Source organism: Carassius auratus, chromosome 5, assembly GCF_003368295.1.
Source record: "Carassius auratus strain Wakin chromosome 5, ASM336829v1, whole genome shotgun sequence".
Lineage (NCBI taxonomy): Eukaryota > Metazoa > Chordata > Actinopteri > Cypriniformes > Cyprinidae > Carassius > Carassius auratus.
Genome location: NC_039247.1, coordinates 10,489,078 through 10,510,792, shown reverse-complemented (window position 1 = coordinate 10,510,792; position 21,715 = coordinate 10,489,078). Strand labels below are relative to the sequence as shown.

Below are 21,715 nucleotides of genomic sequence, written 5' to 3'. Positions count from 1 at the left end.
GCACTTACACTAGGGATGCACCGATGTATCAGTAGGGCTGTCACTTTTGTGAAAAAATCATTTTCGATATTTAAGACATAAGTGTTCATTGAATCAATTGTAAAATCGATTTTCCATGTCTAAAAAAAAGACGTTTCCTTTTTCAACGTCAAATAACGGACGAACGTAAAGAGAGCACTGGAAACGCACAAGGCTCTAGAGCAGAGCGTTTTTTATTCACTATATGTCCAGCTGTTGAGAAGACGCGCTCAGACCGCACTGATGTCCCAGGGACACTCAGATACAGCTGCGCAAGGTGTGGGTATTACTGCCAATTTTCCACCACAAAAGCCGGTCGCTGTCAGCTTGCAATGGTCCTTTTCATAACTCAGAATCTCCTGTAACTAGACTGAAAACTAGCGAATGAGGCAAATTCACGTCTACCGCACCGCGAAACCTCCAGACGCACGTAAGCGCGTCTTTACATTGACTTAACATTGAAATCATTCTCGCCAGATGCTCTATTCACGTTTGGTGTGAACAAAAACACAGCATTAGATGTCTTTTAGGCACGTAAAATTGCTGGTATTTTCTGTCTAGCTTTCGCAACGCATACTGCACTTTTGGAATTCTTTATTTTCTTTTTCTGCTTGGTTGTGAGTTTTGTTATATATATATATATTTTTTTATTGTTTAATTATTTTCAAATTAAAGGTGTACATATTTGTTTAAAATCGATTCCCCATTTTCATTTTTGAAACTTTTTTGGTTGGTGAGATCGATTGTGCAATCGATTTTCGAACTAAAAGTGACAGCCCTATGTATCAGCCACTGATATTTATTGGCTGATATTTCCTCAATTTACAACCATCTGCAGATCGGATATATAAGGAAAAAGGAAGATATAACAGACCAATGGTTTATTAATTAACTGTGAGAAGGCACTGAGCTGTAGAATGTCTGTTGCATAATCCTAGCACTGCAGTCTGCACTTTAATGCTAATCAAATAACAAATGATCGCACACTATTCTTGACTAAATAACTTTTGTAACTTGTGTAGCGGACCTCATCTGAATTTACTGATGTTTTATTACGTTTATGGCATTCTTTTTCACTCCAAAATAAATCACCATAATAGCTAAACAAAACACAGCACGAGAAGTTCACATTAAACTTGCAACATGCAGTGAATTACAAAAAAAAACCTTATTACAATTAGGGGGGGGGGGGTGCTTAATAAGCTGACAAACTTTAAATCTGAAGAACTGCATGCTTTCATTACTCCTATAACGCTGTAGATTAGAAATCCCTTCAAAATAAAAGCCCCACCTTATTAAAAGGAGATCTCTACACTTACAAAAATATTAAAATGTATAGAAAAACAAATTATACGATTAATCATAATAAAGTCTGTTAAAATAAAGGATATGTATGTAATTTATACAGTAAAATGTTATTTTACATTTGTTTACTTTATTTCTGTACCTAAAAACTGTTAAACCTACCTAAAAGTACTGTTTATTTAATATGTACCTTTGTTCTGTTGTATTTAAGTAGGCCTGCTGAATGTTAAAAGGATCAAATCCTTGTTCATTAGAAATTAATTGACGATGCAGCAATAATACTGATAGTATAATTTAATGAAGGTGTTCTTGAACTTTGGTGATTTAAAACATGACCAAAATATTATCTATGTTGATGCCAAATTTCAAATAAGAGAGGGGTAACGAATATCTGAAGCGGCCAATAAGTGTTTGTTCAAATCGATATCGGCCCCAAAAAAATCCTATCTTTGCATCCCTAACTTATACTCATTCATAAACAGCAGACAGACAGAAAGGAACTTTTTCTCTTGCATGGTATGCAACCTAGCTACTTGTTATGATGAATAAACACACTACACTCATACAGGCTGAGTCAAATGAGCGGTTTGCCACAAAGAGGTGATGCTGTAAGCAGAAGTGGGAGGTGAGAATGAGAGCTGAGAGCTGAGGGACAAGATAGAAGCAGATCACAAACACAGATACGCACACGCAAGATGTGCTAATGATAACGCTCTAGCCTCAGTTTACTTCCTTGACTGAAAGAAGCATGTTAAAAAATTTAAATAAAAACCAATAGCTACTGTAGAAATATAAAAGAGACAACATATTCTACATTGTGATGATTCTGTGTGTGGTATTAGGTGTGCTGGAGTTAAGTGTGTGTTTTGTTTTTTTTTAAACAGTAAAATGTTGTACCAATGCAACATGACCCTTAAAAACCTCAGCATTTTACTGCTCTAAATTACAAATGCACATTGCATGTGTAAAAAGTAGAATTGATGTGGTCAAATGTGAACTGGCAACTTTAAAGATGGCTTTAGATGCTAAGCGAGACGATGGAAAATGTACCACTTGTAGAGATGGCAAAGGGTTTTTTCTTTGGTTCACACTAGCTGATGATATTTTCTTGTGGTTATTCTAATACAGTAGGCCTTAAGAAAATGATTCATTTTATTATGAAATTTAAAAACTTAGTGGTCAACATATAAGGCATGACAGGACGACTTTGTCAAACTTAACAGTACAAAACATTTGGGATCAATATGACTTTTTTTTAAAGGGGTCATTGGATGCCCATTTGTTATGAGGTAATATGACTCTTTAGGGTCTTAATGAAAAGTCTATAACATACTTTGTTAAAAATTTCTCAATGGTAGTGTAAAAAACACCTTTCTTACCCTGTCAAAATGAGCTCTGTTTTTAGCAAGCAAATTTTAGTCTATTTTGCTTTAAATGCTAATGAGCTCGGATGACTAGTGTTGGGCGATATGGTCATTTTTCAGATCGTCAGCCCGTAAGATCGACGATACACGTGGAGCAAGAGAGAGACTCTCTGTAATTGTCATAGCATAACTATTTGGTGTTTTAAACCACGCAGGTGTGCGCGAGAGAGAGAGCCTATGGAATCACCAATAATCAAAAAAATATATTTTCAAACATACTGATAAACTATCATCAACTATACAAATACTGTATTTACAATAGCTAGTTCATAAAGTCGGACGCAGCTGTCATATCGCGTGTCCTGTGACAAATTTGCCGCATCTGCGCATGGAAGTTATCAGTCTAAATGTTCTGCAAAATCAGTCAACGGTGAAAATAAAAAGATTTCATTTAAAGTCCAACAGTTTAACACTAATATTGGACATAAACAAACATGTAAAATATAACGTATTAAAAACAGGTAAGTTCACATATTTGGAGTAAAGAATTGAATTGAACTGCTGCATCAGTCATACAGTCATACGCACCTCATGACGAGACCGACGCAATGCCACAGAAACAATATTGAGATGAATTATAACATAACTGTGGCATTAAACTTAGTTAGTGAAATACTGCATATATAGGTAGTTCAGATTACTTGTTAAAGTGTAATGAAACACTTTATATTTATGTCTGTTTGTGGATGGAGACTTTGTAACGGCCAAAACTCTTAATTTTGCATGCATCACATTATAGTGCGGTGTGCATGAAAATAATAACAAGGCGGCAGAGCAAACTTATCATCCATAGTGGTTCTCACGTAGTACTTCCACGTCATCCCCTCAGTATGCGTTATAAGTGATCAGTCTTTAAGAGAAGGACTGCGTGAGAACCACAATGGATGATAAGTTCACTCTGCCACCTTGTTATTATTTTGTCTTTACTTTATTTGTATGCAAGAAAGAGTTAATCTCTCATGAATGAGAAGAGCACGTTGCCCTGTACCAGCCATTAAATGTGTGGGACACCAACTTCTCGTTTTCTATCTCTTTCGTTACATGGATTTAACAAGTTATCCGAGTCAAAGCATCTTCAGCGACAGGCTCTAATCCTCTTTTGCGCGTGCACTGTGTGTGTGTGTGTGTGTGTGTGTGTGTGTGTGTGTGTGTGTGTGTGTGAAATGCGGTGCTGAAGTGAAATAGCTGGGCAGTTTGATAGCCGAATTATAATAGGCTGCCCAATAAAAATAAAATATTTATTATTTTATAATTTAATACATTAATAGGAGAATGAGCCTATCATCTTGATTATCGACAGAGAAATCTGCTTATGTCGATATCTCTAACTATCGTCGATACATGATATTATCGTCTATCGGCACATCCCGAATTCCCAACCCTATTCAGTACTCCTTTTAAAAACAATAATGAATCTCACTGACCCCAAACTTTTGAATGGTAGTGTATAGGGGTGTAACGATACGCGTATTCGTATTGAACCGTTCGGTACGACGCTTTCGGTTCGGTACGCGGTACGCATTATGTATACCGAACGGTTCGTTGGAGTATTTAATTATATTTGAAAAAAAAAAAAAAAAAAAGAGAGAGAGAAATATAATGATATGCGTTCAACAAGGTAGCCCAATAACCCAAACAACATAACAGGCAACGCCCCTGACACTCCCGAAGAAGAAAAAAACACCATCTTATATGTTTATGTTAGGCTACTCAGCAGGCGCTCGCTCACTCAGTACGCGCTGAAGGCTCGTTGCAAAATAGCCAATGCGTTTAACAGACTAGAAATGAGAAGATCCTCCAATAACCAACAGGTCTGGTGTTTGGGTGCACTTTGGATTCCCTTTAAGCTATAATGGTGATGGCAAGAGAGTGGTGGATAAAAAAACAACGGTATGCCGCATCTGCAACATGACAGGGTACACCAGCGGGAATAAAAAAAAAAAAAAAAAAAAAACACCAGCGGGAATATCTGGGATATATGCGTCAGTACTATCTGGGAAAAGACGAAAAAAAAAGGAGAAACATGCACGCAGCAAACTATCCCTGCAGCATTTAGACACTATAGCTTACAGGGAATCCAACCCAAACACCAGACCTGTTGGTTATTTTAGGATCTTATATTTCTGGTCTGTTAAATGCATTCGACATTTTGCAACGAGCCTTCAGCGCGTGCTGAGTGAGCGAGCGCCTTAGGGGCCGTTCACATATCGTGCCTAAAAACGCATGGAAAACGCTAAGCGCGTCTTTCTCCTCCTTTCCAAAGCGCTCGGGCAGAAGCGCTCATGAGGCGTCTGTCTTTGCTAAGCAACAATGACGTGCTCTCTCCATGAGACGCGGAAATTTCAGCGAAGGATAAATGGATTTGCAGCTCTAAAAATCGCTTGCAGTAGCTCTGCTACTAAATTTATTTCAAAATTGCAATCCATATACAACTATGATCAGCTGATCCTTCATCTTGGCTGAGCTCTCAACGTTGTTACGGGAAAGGATGAAGCTGATTGGTTGGTTCTGGTCACATGACCCGCGGTGCGCTTGCGGCATTCTGAAAAGTTGAGATGTTTTTACATTTTGCTGTATCTAAAACGTATCGAACTGAACCGAACCGAACCGTGACATCAGTGTATCGTATCGAACCGAACCGTGAATTTTGTGAACCGTTACACCCCTAGTAGTGTATACTACAGAAGGCCTACAAAAGTTAGAACTCAGTGCCTGTTTTCATGAGGCCAACTACAAAGAGAACTGAGAATTATTAGTAGGCCTAAAGAGCTGTTGTATGAATAATGGGTATTTCAGTATTCTGGTCTGGTGTAACTGGGGAGCTCTGACAAGGAGGGAACAAAACCAACCAAGCATAAGTCTGCAGTTTCACAGAGATGCCATACCAAACAAATGCAACAATTTGAAAGCACCTCCATTACAGGGCATTTTGATAGAGAGGGAGACAAAAGAGCAGTGAAATAAATAGGGTCCTCTAAAAATGGCCTCAGGTCAGTGTGTGTCTTTCTGGTGTTTACATGCTAGCCAGTCATGTGGGTGTGTGTGTTTGTGTGTGTTTGTGTTAAGTACATTTACCTATCCACGCCAACTGCCTGTATGATTTACAAAAACACACGCATGTGCACAATTGCACACAAAATACTCTTCAGCAAGGCACGCAAAACTATGCACCACAAAGAACAAAACCCCAAACATCCTTTTACAGAGGGCCTTTAGATCACAGCTGTAAATGAGAAAGCTGCATCTCACACACACACACACACACACACACACACACACACAATCTGTTTTAACAGTGTAGGGCATTAGTGTTGAGTGTTATCTACCAAGAGTTTGAAAAGATGGACAAAAATGGTAAATAAATCTGGACAGTCCACAAATTCAGCCATAAACACGTCATAACCACTAATTTTAATTACAGAAAGTGTGGACCTCTCTACTCCCTACCACAATAACTCTGTGGGAAGCACATACCCAGCTAACAGACAATGAATTTAACCCCAGAGGGTTCAATCCACCACAGTTACAACAGCATCTAACCATTGGCCTCTTTTGGTACACAGGTAAAATACATGCTAGAGATGACCTCAATTCAGCACATGCAGCCCAAAAGCAAACGGTCTAGTAACTTCTGTGCTGACTGATTGGACGAAGTCAAGGAATTAATTTTACTAAAACATTATGGTCAACAGTGTAACTAGCACACGGGAAGCATTATTTTTTAAATCAAAATGAATCAAGTAAATATAAGAAAATATGTGCAAAACATTACTCACACACATCATTTTTGTTTGAATGTCATTCTTGCAGAATATAAAGAAACTATTCTGATGAATGCTGGTAATCAAGCAGTTTTGGTTACCAATGACTTCCATTCGTATGAACAAAACATTTCTCGATATATCTTCTATGGTCCACAGAAAAAAAGTGATTTTCATTATTAGCTGAACTATCCCTAATACTCGTTTTAAGGACGTTAAAAGATATAGCCTACAGTGAAAAATTAAACTGCCATATATACTCTGATTGTTATGTTATGCTGAAGTCTGTAGGAAGTTCTAGTCATATATCATTACAAGGAATGTTGCTATATCTTAAAGCATGCTTTAACTTTATAAGGAATTTCCTAAAGAACAGAAAGAGAGGAATCGGGGATGTTTATTTTTGATGAATTCTGATGCTGGATACATCATCCAGTCTGTGTCAGAATTATCTCTGAGGGGGAAAAAAACATGTGGGTGCTAATATACAATAATGATTAATGGCTTAATGGTAAACAAAACCTCCTGCCCGCCTGCATTAATAACATGCCAGAATTATCTCAAAAGGGTTTGGAGCATTTCCCACCCACACAACAACACAAAACAAACACACAGGCTTTGGACAAAAGCACTCTATTACATGCACAGAATGCACACAAACAAATGGGAACACTAAATTTGAAAAGAAAAAGTGCAACAGAGAACACAGACAAATAAGTTAGGCATCACTCTTCATAGCAACACTTTAAAGCTTACCGTCTAATTAAGATAACACAACTGATTAAATAAATGCATTTCTGAATACATTTAGAAACCAAATATACGCACACAAAAAATACTAACAGTCTTATTCACAGCACTGTTAAACACTGGGTGCAATAAGGTCAGTGAGGGAAGGGTATTCCCTGCGGCACAACTGCATATCAAACAGGAAGTTGACAGCTCAAAGCGAGAGAGACTACAAGATGTTACATTTTCCATTGAGTAAACATCGGCCATAGGGCTGCTGTGATGTCTCAACCAAATCAAGTTAGAAAACATATAAAGTGGCTAAACAATTTGTGTGGCTTCCTCTGGATCAATTCATATACCCAATCTTTGTCCATCTTAAAGAAGGGCCTTCTTCAAATATCTAACGTGGGGTTACTGAGAGCATTCCTATAACAGAGACAGCCTAGCTAAAGTTGAGTAATGCTGAGTGTGTATGTAATGGGTTAGTGAGTCTGTCACTTTAACCGACCCAAGTGGAAAGTCACAGGACATAGTGCTTATGCAGCAGCAGAGTCTGCAGGGAGATCAGACGCGATGGGGATCCTTTATTAATCACTGATGCATTGTCACACACTGACACTAGCTCATTCTTTAATAAATGATAGACAATATATTCTGTATGTTCATTTGGAAGTGTCACCGTTCTAATTTGAATATTATTGTATGAACACAAGTGTTGCAGAAGTGCATCAAAGGGCAAATTCTGTCATGGAGATTAATATGATAAGCAACAACGGAAAGCTAAACTGCAGCTTTAAAAAAACATAAAAGAAAATGTATTCCATCTGCACAGAAAAGTGTTCAGAGTCACTGCTGTCAAATATAAGGTTAGACAGCAGACAGATAGTGCCTGGGTAACCTGGGTATCAAAACTGTGACTTATGGGACAAACACACTTTCATGCTTGTTCATGTCATTATATACAATGCTCTCAATTACTCGACCCTCCAAAATAAATCATGCAATGCACAGCTGTGAAGCGAACGAATAAAGCTTCCAATGTCACATCATATGACAGAGGAAAAAAAACAGAACGGTTTAAAGAAAATGCAAATATATTCTCCTCATCATTATAAAATGGAAATGTAAAGATTATCTTATTAGATCCACGGCGTGTGCCTCTATTCTTCAGAACAACTCCCATGACTTAAAGAAACACAACAGAATACTTTAGTACAGTACAGTCTTACGTAACAAAAAAAGAAGCTGTTTTTAAGTTTCCTCTGAAACAAACTGTAGTAGGGCAACGTAACCCGACGCGCACTGTTTCTACGTGAACATTTAATCTCACTGAGGAAGTAGAAAACAGGTTTCACAAGTTCCATAATGCTGGTCACTGGTACATTATCTAGCCCTTTATCTCTTGAAACAATATTTCCTTTTCAAAGGGAAGGCTATTCCCTGCACATGCCTTCGAGCCAAAAACATCTGCGGCTCAATGAGTGTGTGAGTTTGTGCCTCAAAAGGAGGAGTGTCTGAAATCCTGCAGGACGTGGACACTTGCATCTCAGTCCTGCAAGCCACCTCAACAGAAGGTTTTCCACTCTGAGGCTCACGGCCAGGTACATTACACAGCGCAAATCACTTTGGATTTGCCTGAATTCAAACTAAGGGTCATAAAAGAGGGTGAATGGAAAATGCCGGTCTCATTGGTCGTAATGTCCCATGTCATAAAAGAGAGAAAGGCTGAACAGATATGACTTCAGACATGAATATACATTAACAAACTATCCATGACATGAAGAAATTACATTTTTCCTCTTAGTCTGACTTTTGCATTGCACAAGCTTTTAACAAAGCATCATATGTGCTTATGAGTCAAGGTTGCTCACAGTAGAAGCCCACAACTGAGAGGCTGAAGCATTAGAATCCATCATTTCAGAGATCTCATCAGCAATGTAACTTACTTCACTGTGGACCGAACCAAGCTGGAAGCTGCTCTTCTCCTATTTTTATTTTATTTATTTTTTTAGATATAAGCGAGATAAAAGCCTACGAGGCACACGATGATAAAGAATAACTTTCTTCAGCTGTAGGAAACGCGTGTTCTTGTCTATGTTCGACTCCACCGGCACGAGTAAACACTTTGAAACAGCCAGGTAAATACACGAGTGCTTACTCACCGTTTGGTCCATATCTTTCGAAATGAATTTTCACTTGTTCCAACGTGAGTCCAGTGTTTTCATTCACACCGAAGTTTGCTAAAACTTCTGGTGCAGATTTAGTGTGGGCGTTTTCCATCTCGAGGAACGGTTTACTACGACCACTTGAACGGCATGTATTTGTGACAAATGACACCGAGATCACGGAAGGGCTTAAGTGGCCAAATTTCCACCGAGGTGCTTTTAGACCGCCAAGTGGAGGTGGTAGTCTGCGCAGACGTCCACCTGCCCCTTCTGCAATCCGCCGGTTTGAGCCCGTGAGGCTGCTGCTCCGTGTGTGCTCGAGCTGAGTGAGTGCGCGCGCACTAGCTCCGCGTCCTCTGAAGGTGCGCGAGGTTCCCGCCTCTTTTTCCGTGAGCTCGCGTGTTTGGCCACCGTCCGTGAGCGTTTATTGGCTCGCGTTACCTGAGAGAAAGGCTGCTTAGGTTGTCGGTGTGTGCATGAAAAAGAAAAACCGCCGTAATCGAGAACTGCGCCAACCTAATTTCCGTGTCAGGAGGAGAGTAAAACGGTGAGCAGTTTGTCACGGATGAAGGAAGCTGTCGAGGTGCCTCGAGTTCCCCTCAGCGCGTCATCTGTGAGCTTGTCAAACCGTCACAGCTCAAACTTGTGTTGATTGCCTCTGAATCTGATTAATATATCTGGAAGATTAACCATTAACTGGCCATTACAAATGAAACAATTATTCACAATGGAGAAGCCTTTAGCATTTACAAACGACTTTTGAGTTTGTTTACTGAATGCGTTGATCAATATAACGTGTTTACAGTTTGTAAGGGGGGAAAACCCTTTTGCGATTTAGTTTGGTTATAGGCTAGATTGTATAACCTTATTACTTTTTATCTAAATCATAACATTTACTAATATTGCAAATGTAAAGATTATCATTAAAAAAAACATTTGTAGAGCATTGTAAAAATGTAAAGCACTGAGTGCTGCCTCACAAGGAAAACAGTGTACTGCACAATGGGGGAGATGGATTTAGAACAAGGTGCTCCAGTTCTTTCCTGGCTCATGGTTTCTCATCTGTCCCTGTGCAAAGCCTATATATAGGAAATATACACTGCTAAACTCATGTTAAAACAAGAAACTTTATAGGTTACATCATCCTTGCCTGCAGAAGTGATAGAAGATCTTTTGGAAAATGAGGTAATGGTGGGGTCAAAGCTGGCATCACAAATTGAACTGGCAACCCCATCTGGCTTGGCTTTTCACCTCTCAGACTGTTTTCACACTTGGTTTTTGATTGTTTTTTTCTGAACCTAAGTTCAGTTCCACCAACCTCCCCCTGTCCTTGCTGTTCTCTTTCCACATTGTACTTTTGAGGGGAACCACATTGCATCTGTGTCATGAATGACCCCGCCCCAAAGCCAATTTTCATTGGTCAATTAAATCAAGCAGTCACATGAAGAAACGTTCAGACTTCCAGTTCTATTCAGAAATATCATGGATCGTGAGAGTGATGCTATTTATAAGAATGTGATACTAAGGTTAAAGTTAGGGGCAAGGGCAGTGACTTTCAAACTTTCTCAAACCTTTTTTATTTTAATTTCCAGAAATTATGACTGTCCATACATAAATAACTAATTAATTATATTATTATTATTATTATTAAAATAATTACATTGAGGACAAATTAAAGTAAGTAATATAATTTTTTGTTGTTTTAGCTTATTTTAAGGCTTTTGTTTTATTTTAAACATCAAATCATTTGGTATATATAATACTCTACTAGCTCTGGGATAATTTGGGCAGACTCAACTGATTCTGGAATGACTAGGGTGGACCGGACTGGCACCTTTATTGACTGGCGTGGGCTTGCCTGGCTCAGGAATGACTGGAGCAAGCTTGTCTAACTCTGGGATGACCAGAGCGGGCTTGACTGGCCCTGGACTGACTGGAGGGGGCTATTCAAAACTGGCCTCCATGGCCATGACTAAAGCAGCAGGCAACTTGAGATCCTCCAGAGTAAGTGCATGAGGGGTCTCTGAACAAAGGGTCTGGCCCTCCTGGCATGGGCCCTACTATCCCTATGCCTCCCAGGGCAGGATGTTGTCATATTTCTCACTAATTAGGTGACTTGATCTGAGGGTGGTCGCTGCAGACATCCTCAGGAGGGTTGAGGATCGGCCAGTCTTTGCGGTGATGCACATAATGGGAGAAGTCCCAGAAATTCAAAAAATGCAATAGCTCCATCTCACATCGTGGCAGTTGGTCATCTAGAATGAGGCTGAAGGTCTCCTTCAGGACTGCATCATCATATTCAAGGCCCTTAGCCATGGTCCAAAAGAACTGAGCAAAGCTCCATGAATACCACCTCTACTGACGAAGCAATGCAGTGGCAGATGGGACCATTTTAAGACTCATTCTGCTAGTTCCTTGAGTGGCTGTTTATTTCTGTCAAGATTTGGCAAGGTAGGATCCAGATGCAGAATGAACATCCAGATTCTGTAGCAAAGGAGACAAGCTAGAAACCCAAGGAACCACAGGCTTGGCACTAGGGTAGTAACTCTTGAAGCACCAAAATGTCTGTCAGGCCAGAAGAAGCAGCAACCAGGGAGGACTCAGGAAACAGGGCAGGAACCAACACAACAAACACACACAAAGACAACACAACAAGAGAGACAAGAGATAACAGAAGTCTAAAGTAAAGACTTAATAAAAAATATGACTAGGGCAGGAAAACTCTAACAAGATCAATGATACTAGCTATGAGCAATCACAAAAAATGCATGCAAAATGACCCACAAAGACAAGAGGGGAAAATAAGCACAATATAAACGGAGCAATTCCAATAGGGTCCTCACACTGCAGTGCTCGGGCCCTAATAAGGGAACAGAACACAGAGGATCAGATTAACACAATCAGACAAACATTAATTTAAAAAAATAAGTGTTCCTGTGGCTCAGTGGTAGAGCATTGCGTTAGCAGTGCAAAAGGTTGTGGGTTCAATTCCCAGGGAACACATGTTAGGTAAAAAATGTTAGCCTGAACTGTAAGTTGCTTTGGATAAAAGCATCTGCTAAATGCGTGAATTGAATTACAGTCTGTGGGTAAGCAGATTAACATCAAATTTTCATTTTTGGGTGAACTATCCCATTATTTTTTTCTTATTGTGACAGATTTCTTGACCACAATTTCTCAAGGATAGTAGTGATTGGAGAAGTAAAGTTTTTTGAAACTTTGAATCAATTGTGTTGCAAATTCATTCACTGTTTCAGAGTGCTCGAAAACATTACACGTTGAAGACATCTGCTGGTTAAAGCCATAGAAATGCAAAAATATGCTCAATGGCATGCTCTACAAAACACCAAGTAAATACCAAATTTGAAGGTAAATTATCTGTGCATGTCTGTTATTCATTTGTAGCATGTATTTGTGTTTGTTACAACAGACAGAAATTTAAGAAATAAGCTCTGTCCTGAAGTTAAGGTTCTGCAGAGTAATGCCATCTCAGAGAATACTGTGGATACCTACTTTAAACCCAATGCCTCTAGAACACAATGTGCTTTTGAGGACTATATTTATCTGAAATGGCCCAGGTCTCTTTCCACCTATCCAGGTCACAATCAGCTTCCACTCAAGTACGGGAGCTCTGTTTAGCTGTGTGCTGATCTAGGAGCAGCTTTCACTGCTGAAAAACATAACCTTCATTATTACGTTCAGAAGCAAAGGGCATCAACCATGTACTCAATAATGATGTTCTCAGAAGTTGCACTTCATAAACTGAACTTGAAAACAGCCTACTTTACTTCATCGTCATACCGCACTGATGATTAGTATTCAGAACACTTTCTGCATTTGATCAATCCAGATATCGACTCCCTTCTTGACTCCACAGAGTTGGAAAGAGGTCTCCTTGGGTTAAGCCAGTGGCTTAAGGCAGCACGCTAATGCAAACTGATGGATCAGATTGCCTTGATGGAAGGAATGTTAATAGGAAATCATTCACATAATTTGCCACTTCCCATTTCCAATACAGTACATACAGGTTTAACATTGTGTGTGATGCATCTTTTTCAGGCTTCCCATCTAGAGTAAAGTGACTCAGCATGAAGCTGCAGAAGTCAGTTGCAATGGAACAGTTCTCTCCCATCATTATTTATATATATATATATATATATAGATAGATAGATAGATAGATAGATAGATAGATAGATAGATAGATAGATATACATTTATATATACACACACACACACATTTGTGACCCCTGTCTCATCCCTAGACATTGCCTAGAATTTCACAAAATAAAATATTTGACATCAAACCCAAGTCACCTTAAAGAGACACCTTTTTCTCACTGAAGGATCAAGAAGGGAGACTTTTGAATGCCAAAGTCCTTATGGAAAGGAAATCCTTCCCCCTTTTCCCTGACTCTTTTACCACACTGACATACAATGGATGTCTGTGCAAGTTACAGTTTCAGACACCAAATTTTCCACTCGGGTTTGTGAGCCTCCCAGCTGCATTTGCCTTCAAGCCTGACTGGTCTCACTATCATTTTGCATTATGGAAATCAGTTCCTAAATAGGTTTAATTTTCTTTTTCTTTTCTTTTTGTACACCTTTGTAGACATATGCTTTTTTTTAAAAAAAGGGATGCTCTTTTTTCTCATTCTGCTCCCTCTTTCATAATGGCAAATTTGCCATCAGTACTAAAGATATGTAATAATGGAAAAATAAAGGAAACAAGTAATAACTGACATAATTTTTATTCTCAGCTGTGTCGTGATGGGAGAGAGGCACTGTGCTACAGGCACATTACTGCGGTACCTTCACTGACTTTGACTCAAGGAGATCTGGAGTGAGACTAATCCCCAGACTGCAGCAGCTGCACCTGACAAAGAAAGAGAGAGAGAGAGAAAGACTGTGCCGGTGCTAGCATCCCCTACACTCCATCCTAATCAAATACAATGTATTTCATCTTCCTTTCTTTCTTTCTGTTACACACACAGACTCCTAGCACACTACATCTGTGACGCAGTAGTCATTTCACAGGATGTTACCGGGGGATGCCAATGCGCCGTCTGCCAGTCTGCCTGATGGGAATAACAGATGAGAGAAGGAAAGGGGGAGGAGGAAGAAAAAGAGGTTTGTCTGAATTGCAGAGTAACAATTATGTGCAGTCCACTCATATCTAATATCTATTTAAGCCAATTGGATAACAGAATTAAGGAATCTTTTTGACAGGGAATTTTATTCAAATAAAAGGGGAAACTAAAGAGAATAAATGAATAATATGTCTTATATTTTGACATTGCAGTGACTTTCAAATATGTCTAAGTGTGGTTTATATTCAAATATGAAAATTTTAATAATATTGAAATACAAGCACTTCATTTATTCAGCTTTTTTTCTTTGCTCTATACAATACTTGTACAAAAAAAGTCACATCTCAGTGCTTTGCCAATCTTCTATCAGTCACTGCTTAATGAAATCAAATGGTCTATAATGAACCAATTACTATGCAGTGAAAGTAGGTGACTGTTAAAATGCCGGTCAGCAAGGTGGCCTATTGAAGTGACATCTTTAAACATAACTTGTGCCCTCATCTCATTATGATCTTATTCATTTCAATCAATTGCAAGTGACATCCTTTCCTAAAAGCTGCTAATACTGGTTCCTATAATGGAAATTATACTACCAAAATGAATGAAAACATTCAATATGTAGCTACCAAATGTAAGAAGGCTGCTGATTTCTTACAGTTTATATATTTTGCATTGGGATTTTCTCCCAACATTTGCAACATATCACAGCCGTTGCAGAGTTATCACTTACAGGGGTTTGTCAGACATGAAGCATTGTAAAAAGGGCTGTCAGTGCTTTAACACATGCACTAATGTTCGTCAATGCAAATATAAACCACAGAGTGATGTAAGGCATTTGCAACACAGCAAGAGCAAAGGGAAGGGTGATGTATTGTGTGGGCAACCATTATTGAAATATGTTGTTATTTCATAATGCGTTGAAACATGAGAAACATTAGCCACCAAAAGGCTCCTCCAGTAAACATCATGATAAACTCAACACCAAACAAATCTAGAGATGTAAATCAGCTATAATTACTCACAACAAGAGGTACATAGCACGGTGCAAGAGGAAGCATGCATGCAGCACCTTGAGTGTTACTCTGAATCAAAGTAATTATCCTCTCAGAGGAAAAACAATGAGCAGCCTTCAGTGAGTGATAATGTACTCCAGAATATGATGATCTTTATCGTTTCTCATCTGTACTTTTTGGGTGAAATAATCTTATGCTTATCGATTATATAATAATATTAGGGCAATAATTCCTTCCCTCCCGTTAATTCCAGATGAATGAAATCAAGTCCTGCTCCACATTTTTACATGTTCGAGAAGCAGCTACATTTATGCATTTGGCTGTTTCACTTGGACTTAGCTGCTGTGCATTGGGAAAATAAATAATCGACAGAGGGAGAGAAGACAGTTAGACTCTGTAAAAGAAAAAAGAGAGGGAGAGAAAAGGAATAAAATAAATTGAAAGAGACACAGATGAATTGGGAAAAGGGCGGCTGGGAGAAAATAAAAGAGTTAGGCCAGGCAAAATCATGAATGAGAAGTGCAGAAAGAGAGATTGAATTGGAGCTGGTGTCATTGATAGCTTGGCTCCTACTGACAGAACGGCCCAGTGGTAAAGACAAGGCTTAGATAAATATCGATTTTGAGAGCAGGCTGGTCTTGATTTACAAAGCCAAAGCTGTTTAAGCTGCCCAGGGTTTTTTTTTTTCTTTTTCTTTTTTTTTTTTCGTAAACAAAGGCACACTGCGCTGCCGAAGAAGAAGAGAGTCAAAAAAGGGCCTTTCAGAAACAGGCAGTGAGGCAGATAAAAAGGAAACAAGGAAACAGAGAACACTACCTAACCAACTAAAATGAATGCAACTGAAACAAATACAGCACTGAATGGATCCCGATCATTATTGTGTAGTATTGTATGTCCATGTAGCAAATGATGCAATTCATCATCAGTCTCAGTTGCTTAGTAAAATGGCTGGCAGTAGGCCTACATAGATAAATATCTCTATATAAGATTCCACTCACCTTCCAGAAACCTTGATGTGTGTCAGCTTGCATAGTTGAGGAGTTCAGTGAGATTAACACATTTCATATAGAAATCAAACTGTAAAATCATTTGTCTAATTACTCAAAAAATAAATAAAGTTCAACAAACAAGCATTATAATGTTGAACAAAAGACCTTTATTTAAAGGTTAAGGGGGCCATAATTATAATATTTTCCATGTCTATTGCTCATAAAGCCAAGGACACCTTTTGTAACTACAGAAGAAAGAAAGTGCATAAGTCATAAAAAATAGAAAAGAAAACAGAGAGATGTGCTTTTTTGAATAATTTTCATGGCTCATGAAATGTTAATTTATTTTCATTTTAAAGCTCTGGTGTTTTGAAAAACAAACCTAGTAAAATGAATGTGTATATTATAAGGGCTTGAGGCTGGAAACGCTGAGCCTTATAACCCAGTGCAGCAGTCATCAGCTTGTCTGTCAAATCTCCAGAGACTGGGACTTATAGGAAACAGATCTGACTCTCTAATTACACTCTACCTCCCTTTGATTACCTGCCCTATGAGCAGAGCACGCTCACAAGGACCACTGATCCTGAAGCTCCCCCTTGATGAAGTACCCAAAGGAGACATCATGTCCAAGTGATTAATGGATCACACTCTAGCTTTTGAGCAGAGTATACACACCTGTCAACTTGTTGCCAGCTTGTTCGGTTCAAGGATCCTTTTCCATTTTAAAATGCAGCTAACCATTCTCTGTTTTAAATTTGATGTACTCTTTTGTCACTCATTTGCTTTATCCTTTCTCATTTCCATGTTCTCTCGCTATCATTTTCACTGTAGAATACAAGTGTTTCTTCAGTCATATCACTTACAGTAAGTCCGTTGCATTTGAAAAATTATGTTTTTCCCATAGCACATGCACACTACCATTCTACATGTTTGGAGGTGGTGAGATTTTATATTTCTCCCATAATGCTCACCAAGACTGCATTTATTTGATCAAAATAATGTTGATTTGGTGCTGACTTTATATATTATAATATATATAATGTGCTGCTTAATATTTTTGTGTAAACTTGTGTCATACTTATTCTTTTCTTTTTTAAATCAAATGTTGAATAGAAATATTATTGAATTAAAATCTTAATATAATAATTAATAATGCTAAAATAAATTATATATAAAACATTGGTCACACTTTAGAATACTGTTTCTTACTTACTACATAACTAATAAGGAATTATTGAAGAACTAACAGGTGATTATTCATTAACACTTGTGTGAAAGATGTGTTAACTAATCAGTATGTAATATAATTTTATGATTGTGTTAAGTAACAGTTAGCTAATCAGTAACTAATATATTCTGTGATACCTCCTGAAGAACTAATATTAATAATCTACTAGTTAAGGTTTCAGGAAAAATAACTATGAAAAAACTACTACTGAACAGTTATATGCAAATAAATAAAATAAAAACACACACACACAAAAAAAAAAAAACACGATAATAATCAAGTACTTAAGTAAAAGTACAGATACCCAAATAAAATATTACTCCAGTACAATTATGAGTAGGCCTATTCATTTTCAAAATTACTTGAGTAAAAGGACAAGTACAAATTACTACTACAGCAACTTTGTTACAGCCCACTTATCAGCCTATAATGGAAATGAAATATGGATTTTGTTTGCTTCTAAATGTTTAACTTTTGAGTATGAAATGTTTGTTAAATGAGTTCAAATGTGGGCAGTATACATGTTAAAATGGAATAAAATATGCTGTATTAAGAAATGTTCTCATCTGAAATAAACAGATGAGAGTATTTTACAAAGTTTATGATTATTTTTATAGGTTGTGTAGTTTATTATTATTTACTAATAGGTTCACTAGAATTCTGTAAGTCCTGCAAAATTATCTGATAATTCTTTATTAATTTCTTATGGGTTCCCTATGTTTTCACTTTAGAATACTGTTTCAGATTCTAAGGAATTCTAGAGGAATTATCTAATAATTATTTATTAATTACTAATGGGTTCCCAATATTTTCACTTTAGAATAGGCCTAATGTTTCAGGTTCAAAATAAGTCCTGCGTAATTATTTTATAATTCTTTATTAATTACAAATTGGATACCTGTATTTTCACTTTTCCTCAGGTTTTGCCTTACATACAGAAATTGAATTAATGATAATGTGGTATATGCTGAGGAGGCACACATACAGTACTGTATATAAAATATAAACACTAAGGTAAGTTTTCGCAAGGCACTGGAGTCATGGTGGGGTTCCTATTGGAAGCTGATTTCTTACAAAACACACTCACAAAAAAATTGACTACATAGGCAAAACCTAAAATGTATTGCATTTATTAATATTGCATTTTCATACTACTACTGCTATTGCTAATAACATTTATATGAAAGGGTCACAATTCAATGTAATTGTGTAAAACTGTTCATTAGTAGTTACTTCATAGTTATTTTTCTTGAACCCTAACTACTAGACAATTAATAGTAGTTCTTCAGGAAGTATCACAGAATATATTAGTTACTGATTAGCTAACTGTTACTTAACATAATCATAAAATTATATTACATACTGATTAGTTAACACATCTTTCTTAGTAGTTAACAGTAGTGAGTTAAGGGTAGCACTTTATTTTACAGTCCTGTTCCCCATGTACATACAATGTACTTATTATAGTAATTACAATAACTATGTAATAACTAGGTACTAGCCCTGAACCTACCCCTAAAGCTAACCTTACCCCATGTAGTTACCTTGTATTACCAGAACTTTCTTAGATAAATACACTGTAAGTACACTATAAGTACATATAAGTACACGTACTGTAAAATAAAGTGCAACCGAGTTAAGTGTTAATGAATAATCACCTGTTAGTTCTTCATTAATTCCTTATTATGTAGTAAGTAAGAAACAGTATTCTAAAGTGTAACCAAAACATTTTTTTTTTTAAATCTCACTGACCTGAAAATTCTGAACAGTTGCACAGATTCATGATCGTCAAAATTTCCCAGTTTGCAGAGTAATGACAACATATCTTCAGACCCTAAAGTCTAGAGAATAGAGAATGATTTGGAATTAGAGATCTAGAGAGTTAGATCTTGGGCGGATGTGTGCTCCATCTAGCCACGGATCTGGTCCTCTGGGATGTGTCATTTTCTTGCCCGTTTGTCCTTTTTGAAAAATGGTATCTGACTCAGGCTTGCACTGAGATGACAGATTGGTAAAACGAAACATAAAGGGGTTTCAAAATTTAAGATGTGCTACATTCTTATCATAAAATGAGAAACTGAATCCCTTAAATCAATTTTCTGGTAGTCTCCAAGTTTCACTGGCATTTCATATTAAGCTGTTTAATATAAATGCATCAAATATGACTAACAGCAGGCCATCTCCATTATAACACTATAGTAAACATCATTTCACATGAAATGACATGATCCTGGAAGGATGACATGACTCAATGTTGGAACTGACACTAATAGTATTTTGTCTTAATTTGGTTTCCATTATGACCATGAGAACAAAATCAGATGAGATTAGTGGCTTACCAAAGATGGAGCTCACAAACTGGAAAGAAATGCCTTACAGGGTAGTAATAGCTGTACTCCATCTAATTTCCATTATTAAAACAGAATTAGGAATGTGAAGGCAAAGGGCCCAGACTGCTCTCTTCATTTATCTGTAGTCAGGCAGCATAAGTTATATGTCAAATAAACAGCCCTCCAACCTTATCAACAGGAAGTAAAGAAAACTTTTCTGTCACACACCATGCCTTTGAATTGCTTCTTTCAGAGAAACACATACACAAACTATATTTTCTGTGAAGAAAGTACAGATGAGTGATTCTTCCGCTCTGCTGATATGAGCTGTGATCTATCCAAACTGATGATGCAACCTTTATAACTGTCATACAATATGTCATACATAGCCATCTTTATGCAGGTTGTGCAGGAGTCGGTGAATTAATTAATTAATTAATTAATTAATGCTCAATCAATCAATGCCAAAATTAAAATTATGAATAAGTTTACCTAAGGTTCATACTAGAGTTATGGAAGAGGGCAGACATGCTTGGTTTGCTTTCAGTAATGAAACTAGACAGAAGCTCAGAGATCCCCATTGGATGTAACTGTGGATAAAGAAGAGAGACTTATTGTATGGGAAGGATAAACTTAAATGAGTTAAAAACGGGTACGTGCCTATTTAATTATTTTTGTGGTTATGAGCTGCATGATAATGAATGGAGCCAACTAAATAAATCATCGATAAAATTAAGCACACAATCAACTTCATTTAACTATACACACACACACAAACACATTGTATATATCATGCAGGCCTTCAGAAGGCTTTGGAATTTACATGACCAACAAAACACAGTGGAGCTGAATTTAATTAAAGTCAAATATGCATGATCCAGACTGCTGATTTTCAGGTCTACACACATTAGTTTGTGCTACAAGGCAAAGGGCTCCTCCCAGAGAGGATGTGACCCTCTGCAAACAGGATTCAAAATGGAAATACAAACAAAGTTTAGCATGCAAAAGTATATGCCAAGCTGGAGATGACAGCTGGCAATATTCATTATCATTGTCTGATATTTCTTATTGTCATTGTTTCTCTACAGTATGGTTTCTCACACTACTTGAGTTAAATTACAGTATGGTGTAAAGTTAGACACTGGAAGACAAGGGAAGATATTGGAGATAAAAGATTGGATGCGATAGCATAAGCAAACTAGACTTGTCTCATAAAATAAGTTAATAAATAAGTAAGTTAATCAGACTTTATAAAGTCAATAAAATAAGGAGTGATAATATACACTGCATCAAAAAAACTCACAGAAGGGCAATAACACCAACCTGTTTACTGTATATTTCAAATCTATAAATATAAAAATCTATACTGTATATATAAAATAGCTCAGTCATCATACTGTTTTTTTGTCAATTTTGGACAGCAGTCAGCTCTATTCATGATTAAAGCTGCACTGTTTACTGCAAAAGAGAATATGTTCATATGAGTCAGCTGTAGTATGTTCAACCCGATCTCACGGCAATTCGTACATTTTTCACAAGGTGTCTTATTCGTACGAATTCGTACGACCACACTCGTACAAACTCATACGATTGTTGCCAAATCGTAGGTATTTTACGAGTTGCACAATTAGTATGAATTTGTACGAATGACCTACACCAAACC

The 21,715-nt window shown here is 37.4% G+C and overlaps 1 protein-coding gene across 2 annotated transcripts in view; it reads right to left on the bottom strand.

The window, feature by feature from the left end:
- LOC113074835 (sarcoplasmic/endoplasmic reticulum calcium ATPase 1-like) overlaps positions 1 to 10,030 on the bottom strand; it is a 68,794-nt gene extending 58,764 nt beyond the window's left edge. For both annotated transcript variants that reach the window (XM_026247579.1, XM_026247574.1), the window contains exon 1: positions 9,403 to 10,030. In XM_026247579.1, the coding sequence (XP_026103364.1) occupies positions 9,403 to 9,520 (118 nt within the window). In that variant the 5' untranslated portion in view covers positions 9,521 to 10,030. The remainder of the gene's footprint in view (positions 1 to 9,402) is intronic.
- Positions 10,031 to 21,715: the final 11,685 nt, after the last annotated feature.